At 61.0% G+C, this 6,572-nt stretch overlaps 1 protein-coding gene across 1 annotated transcript; it reads left to right on the top strand.

Moving 5' to 3' along the window:
• The first annotated feature begins 641 nt into the window (after nucleotides 1-641).
• Nucleotides 642-2,326, top strand: LOC307097505 (interferon alpha-inducible protein 27-like protein 2). The gene is made up of 4 exons (XM_079767645.1): nucleotides 642-802; nucleotides 911-940; nucleotides 1,383-1,544; nucleotides 2,065-2,326. The coding sequence occupies exons 1-4, from the start codon at nucleotides 796-798 to the stop codon at nucleotides 2,265-2,267; spliced, it is 402 nt and encodes a 133-aa protein (XP_079623771.1). The 5' UTR covers nucleotides 642-795; the 3' UTR covers nucleotides 2,268-2,326.
• The last annotated feature ends 4,246 nt before the right edge of the window (nucleotides 2,327-6,572 follow it).

Here is a 6,572-nt window from a genome sequence, read left to right as displayed (position 1 = left end):
CATAGGTATTTTTGTCTGGTTTTGATATAGATTGAATTTCCAGGAACTGCAATTATCTTGCAAATCAGGGAGACACTGTACTTTGATGTGTCCTGAACGTTACCAAGATCTGTTGACAATTTCAGAAAATGGTGCTCTGAGTAGCGATGTCCCTCGTGGCACCGGAGTCAGTCTGTGTGCAGCGTCACACTCAGGATGCGCAGTTCATGGGGAGGGATTATAGATGCATTCCTCAACCCCTCGTTTCAATGATCAAATATAAAAACTTCATAACTGTCAATTACATATTGTATTATCTTAAATCTAAACTCAAATGAAGCAACTGATTTGTTATACCTTCTGCTTTATTATATCTAGTACTTGAGCATTTAAATATTGAAATGAATAACTTTTATTTCTCTTCTATATTACAGTTTTGGCAGTATATTGTGTGTCACTAGATGATGTTGTGTATGAATTCCATTTCAGGATAGAGAGATTATTACAAAGTATTTTTGAATCTCAAACAATCTATAGGCAGCCCTGGGTTGATGGTTAAGATACTGCTGTCCTGACCCTGGGATTGAGCAATCAAGCGAGTGGGTGAAGGTGGAGGCCTAGAAGCAGCAACAGCCGGGTAACAAGGAACGCACCTAGCACCAGAGAGACCCCAAACCCAGGGGGACCCGCCCGCCGTGGGCAGGAGAGCGGCGGGAGCGGGCGGGGTGCGGTGCTGCCGCGGGCCACGGGGGGCGCCCTCGGGTCGCCCGGGAAGCCAGGCCCACGGAGCAGCCCTTCCAGCGCTGAGCGGGCACCATGATCAGTGAGTTTCGCTTTCCCGCGGGGCGGCGACCTGGGGGGGGGGGGGGCTGGCCTCCCCGACTCCCACCGCCCCCTCCAACAGCTCACTGACCCCCCCTTGTGTCCCTAGAGAAAGCGGCTGCTGCTGCGGTGGGAGGAGGTGAGTTACTGGGTCCCCTCCATCGCCAGCCCTCCGCGGCCCCCATCCTGGGGGTGGGGGCTTACCCACCCGCCTGCACCCCAGCTGCCTGCGGGAACCTTAGGGGCGGAGGGCCCCCCTCCCGCGGGCGGTCACCTGGGTCCCCGCTAGCTGCTCCTCTAGTGCTCCCTGGTGATGAGCATGCGGAAAGGGGGTGCAGTGGCTGCTTTCACCCCCCGCCTTTGCGCACACACACCCCGAGCCCAGCGGGGGCTGCTGACGCCCTCAGGGTCACACAGCAAGTCAGAGACCCGGCGGCGCCGCGCCCGCCCCGCACCCCACCTTGTCCTTGACCTCGGGCCCCTCCGAGCTGCCGTCTCCCAGGCGCGCAGGGCAGGCGGGTCCGGAGCCGCCGAGGGGGTGCGCGCCCCGGCGCCCCGTCCCCACCGGCCTCTCCCCGCAGCCGTGGCCGTGGGCGCCGTGCCCCTGGTGCTGGGCGCCGCGGGCTTCACCAGCGCCGGCATCGCCGCCTCCTCCCTGGCCGCCAAGATGATGTCGGCGGCGGCCGTCGCCCACGGGGGCGGGGTCCCCGCCGGCAGCCTGGTGGCTGTCCTGCAGTCCGTGGGTAGGTGTCCTGGGGGGCGGGGGGGGGGGGCGGGAGGGAGGGCCTGGGTCCGGGCGGGAGGGCCTGTCCCGCCCCAGCTCCCTGGTCCTTCGTCTCTCCCTGTCTGTCCTCCTTGTGGCTCCTGAGTGAGGTGGGGGGCGGGGTGGGGAAGGGTGGTGGTGGAAGAGGAGGTTCAGGGAGGGAGAGAAAGGAAGGAGCCCAGGGTGAGTGATGTCTGGGCTACGGGTCCAGCTCTACCCACAGCTGACACCTGGGTGGCCCTGGGTGGGTCCCCTCACTCTTGGGGCCTCAGGGGCCGCCTGTGTAAAGTGAGGGGGGACCAGTAGGGGCGGGAGCCTGTGGCCAGCTCTCCTCTGCCCCCACTTCCCAGGAGTTCCCCATCTCCTCTCTCCGCCGCCCCAGCATCCTCCACCCAGAGCAGAGCCTGCGGGTGTCAGGACCTACAGGAGGGACCCAGGTGGGGTCTCTGGGCCTGGGACCTCCGGAGGGTCCCCCACGCTCACCCTCTCTTCTCCCCCAGGGGCAGCTGGACTCTCCACGTCGTCCAACGTCCTCCTGGCCTCCGCTGGGTCCGTTCTGGGCGCCTTGCTGGGAGGTTCCAAAAAGGCGGCCCTTCCCCCTCCCCCAGCTGGCCCCGGGGCTGAAGGGGACCAGCCAGGAAAGAACACACCCCAGGTGAACCCTCCGAAACCCCCCCTCAGCTCCGAGAAGCCTCAGAAATAAAGGTCACGTGCACATGCGCCTCCCTGTCCTCGTTCCTGCAGGCCTGGTTGGGATGTTGTGAATTAGAGGCTCCTGGTCCCCCCATTCTCCGACCTGCCTTGTCATTGTCATGCGGCGGGGGGGGGGGGGGGGGGGTGATCAGGCACAGAATCGGTTGGCAGGAGGCTTGGCTGGTCCTGGTCTTACCAGGATGGGCTGTGTGACCCAGGGCCCCTCCCGGGCCTTCTTGGGCCTCTGCCCTCACTCAGGGGTGGGGTTGACACAGGTTCCTGCTGGGAGGCCGGGGTGAAGGGGCGCCAGGATGCATGTGGCGCCACGGACCCCAGAGCCCTTGGCCCTTCCTCCTCAGCGGGCACTAACAGCCAGCGCTGACCGACGCCCGCCTGCCGCCGCCGCGGGATGCCAGGGCGGGGGGAGGCTGGCAAGCAGCCCGCCAGACGATGCGCGATGCCAGGTGCTGCGGGCTCGGGCGCTGCAGGGGGAGGAGACGGAACCCAATGTCACTGGGAAATCCAACAGGAACTGACAGTCACCAGCTCCTACCCTGGCGACAAGGGCTTTGGGGTGTCCCTGAGTCTCCACTCACCCCCAGGACGAGGTCTTTTCCTGCCAGTGAAGTGTCATTTTCTGGAGTTGTTTGTTTGTTTGTTTGTTTGTTAAAAGGATTGAGTTGTAAACTAAATAAAAAATAGGGGTTCTGTCCTAGCTGGTTTGGCTCAGTGGATAGAGTGTCAGCCTGCGGACTGAAGGGTCCCGGGTTCGATTCCGGTCAAGAGCACATGCCCAGGTTGCGGTCTCGATCCCCAGGGTGGGGTGTGCAGGAGGCAGCCAATCAATGATTCTCTCGCATAATTGATGTTTCTCTCTCTCTCCCTTCCTCTCTAAAATCAATAAAAACATATTTTTAAAAATGCACTTACATAAATAATAAATGAAATAGGAGCGCTAAGACTTCTGCTTGCCCCCGTGGGGGGCCTTGAGGAGGCCCCGGCAGCACACGCTGCGTTGTGTAGACCGCGCCAAGGCCAGGTCCACTCAGAGCGTGGGGAGCAGGGAAGCGGCCACGCCCAGCGCCCAGAGAAAGCCCGAGGACCCACACAGCCTAGCTCTCCTGGCCCGGAGGGGTGAGTGCAGGCGGCAGCCGGCCCAGCGCCCACAGGACGAACCCATTCATTCTGGGCCCTTGCTTGGCGGCCTGTCTTCCCCGGTCTCAGCCTCCCTCCCCCGTCTGTGCTCCCTGGAGTCACCTGCATAAAACATTTGCACTCAAATCCCTGTTTCGGGGTCTCAGCCCCACTCAGGAGCCCACAGGGCTGAGCCCGAGACAGCCACAGCGCCCCATCGGATGGTTCCTGGAATCCGGTTCAGGCTGGTCCTGTCTCCTTCCCTCAGGATGAGGCGCGGGCAGGGGGCTCTACAGCCTGTCTCATTAGGACCCAGCTGGTGGGCACCCCCAGACAGGCCCAGGTCTGTCAGAATCCCGGCAGAGAACACAGCTCTGCCCCCCCAGCCAGGTTACCCTGGACCATGCCATGGGCTGAAGGCCTGGGAGGAAATCACTCCAACCAGCAGGCCATCCCTAAGTCTGCAATGTGTCAGGGAAAGCGTTGTGCAATTTCAATTGGAAAATGTTCCTTCTCACTGACCTTTCCTCTTGCACTAAAGATGCTCAGGAGAGTCAGGCGGGGTCGGCCCGGAGACAGTTGACACCGATGAGCCACTCCACCCTCCCTGCGCCTCCCCTGCCTCCTCACTCCTTTGAAGGTGCCTGACTCACGAGGAAAACAGTTTCATCTCCTGAGCACGGGGAGCAGCTGGGAGGGAGCCGGTGCGCCTGCAGCCGCTTAAGGCCCCACAGCGGGAAGAACCCACGCGGCGGCCACTCAGCCTCTGGGAAGGTGGCCATCTTCAGTAGCAGCGGGAGTTGGGGACGTTGGGCCATTTCTCTCTTTCTTTTTTAATTGATTTTTAGAGAGAGAGGAAGGGAAGGATAGAGAGATAGACACATGCATGAGACAGGACCATCACTGACCGGCTGCCTCCTGCGCGCCCCACGCTGGGGATCGAGCCTGCAAGCCAGGCACCTGCCCTGACCGGGAATCGAACCTGCGACTCTCGGTTCCTGCGCCGATGCTCAACCCCTGCGCCACGCCAGCCGGGCTGGGTCGTTTCTTACAGGGTCAGGTCATTTCTTTTAACAACATCCATCCAACGGGCGGGCGGCATCCTCTTCTTGGAACGGTGTGTGGCTTTTCTGTGGAGAGTCACGGACCGTGTCCTGACGGCAGCGAGTATCTTCTGGGTGCTGCTTTGATCCTCTGTGTCCGTGCTTTGGGAGCTGCCCTGTGGGCATTCAGGCTGCCCCAGAAGTTGCCGGGGGGGGGTGGCGGGGGGCAGGAGGACAGGGGGCAGGGCTCCTAGGGAACATGCCCTCCCCTGCCCTGGTCCAGGGGCTAGGAAGGCATTGCACCTCCATCCACATCCCTTCTGGGCCACTACACTCCCCTCGCCTCAGGACCCGTCTGTACCGTTTTCCACCGTCACAGACCAGCACTGTAGCTCCCACCTCAGGTCCCTGCCCGAGGGGGGAGTGCCCAGGGCGGGGGTGCAGGAGAGAGAAGGCCAGAGCCGTGAGGGGCTGAGACTTCGTGAATGTCTGATGACAGGCTGTGCCACCAGTGTCTCTTGCCGACTGAGAATCCCGGCAGAGATTCTGCAGGGTAGCCTGGGGGGGGGGGGGGGGGGCGCAGGTTCTGACCCTGTGACCTCCCTGAGCTTTTCCACGGGCACGCCCCCACCAAGGTGTGGGAATGTGAGCAGTTCTTTCCTTGGGCTGGTAAGGTTCCCCAGAAGACTTCCTCCCTCTGATCTGAAAGTCACAGCCCGGCCCGCAGCGTCCTGGGGGCCAATGGATGGAGATCACCGAGGGTCTCTTTACCTGGATGGACACTCATTTTTAGTACAAAGCTCCTGGCACCCCCTGGCACAGAGACCCACCTTGCCAAGGATAAAGCTCCGGTCTGCTAACGCGGTGCTTGGGGAACTGCCCGCTTCCTGCGGGGACTTCCAGCAGCCCTCCCGCCGCCAGCCCACCTTGATGGTCATCCAAGAAAGGAGAGAAAGAGAAAGAAGCAAGCAGTGAATTAATCCATACCCCAAGGGGGGGGCGGGGGGCGGGGGGTATGGATTAATTCACTGCCAGTGTGCTTAGTGGCTAGAGCTTTGGCCTGCACACTGAAGGGTTGAGGGTTTGATTCCTGGCCAAGGGCACATACCTGTGTTGCAGGTTCACTCTTCACCCCCAATCTTCCTTTCTCCCCACCTCCCCCCCAAAAAAAAAAACCACAATGGAAAAGTATGCTGTGGTGAGGATTTTAAAAACAATACCCAAGGGCTTTATTTTCATGGCTGCCTAGCAACCATGCATCACTGGCCCAAGTAGGAGCCACGGGAGGACACAGCCGCGTTCTTTAACTTCCTGCAATGCCCGCTGGACCCGCAGGGTTAGTGCCTGTTGGCAGCGGAGATCCTGTGAGGCTGCGGGAGGGCCCGGGCGGAGGGTGCAGGCTGTGAGGTCTGCGACTGGGTCACCCTCATGTTGGAAACCCTCCGTCTCTAAAACGCTCAAGGTTCGAGTGCAAGCTCCCTTTCCCCACATGCCTGCTACGGTCTGAATGTTCGTGCTCCCCCCTCCCCCCGAATTCATGTTGAAGTCCTAACCCCCAAGATGATGGCTTAGGAGGTGCCTAGACCACGAGGGTGGAGCCTCCCTGCCCGGAATCGAATGCCCTTGAGGAGACCCCAGAGAGCGCTATTGCCCCTTTGCTCAGGGGAGGGCACCCCGAAAAGATGGCTGTCCAGGAAGCAGGCCCTCACCAGGCACCTCTGCCGGTGCCTTGGTCTCTGGCTTCCCAGTCTCCAGGCCTGGGAGACATCGATGTCTCTTCTTTATAAGCCACCCAGTCTTTGTGATATTGGTTGCAGCACCTAATGCGTGAAGACCCTGCTGTCACCTGCCTTCCCCTGGGCACCCCTCCAGCAGTGCCCCCTCAGGGGCCATGCCTCTGGCCACGCGCCTGGTGATCCATGCCTCTAGCAGACCAGGATCACTGCCAGGAGAAGGCGGGGTCCCTGGCACCCAGCCCGGGGCCCTGACCCACCGCACTTGCTCAGAGTTGGGGGAAAGGTTTGCGTTGTGGGGGAGCGGGGACTGGGCCTGGTGGTGAGTTTCTCCGCGACCTTGTTCTGGGAAGAGAAGCACATTTCAAGACCAAGGCCCTGAAGGAGAACCAGAGCCCGGTAAAG

Source organism: Cnephaeus nilssonii (genome assembly GCF_951640355.1).
Source record: "Cnephaeus nilssonii genome assembly, chromosome: 4".
NCBI lineage: Eukaryota > Metazoa > Chordata > Mammalia > Chiroptera > Vespertilionidae > Cnephaeus > Cnephaeus nilssonii.
This window is presented reverse-complemented; position numbering and strand designations above follow the sequence as displayed.

Coding starts and splice junctions, on each gene's coding strand:
- LOC307097505 (XM_079767645.1), top strand. Junction 941..1,382: donor TGCTGCTGCGGTGGGAGGAG/GTGAGTTACTGG, acceptor CTCTCCCCGCAG/CCGTGGCCGTGGGCGCCGTG. Junction 1,545..2,064: donor GGCTGTCCTGCAGTCCGTGG/GTAGGTGTCCTG, acceptor CTTCTCCCCCAG/GGGCAGCTGGACTCTCCACG.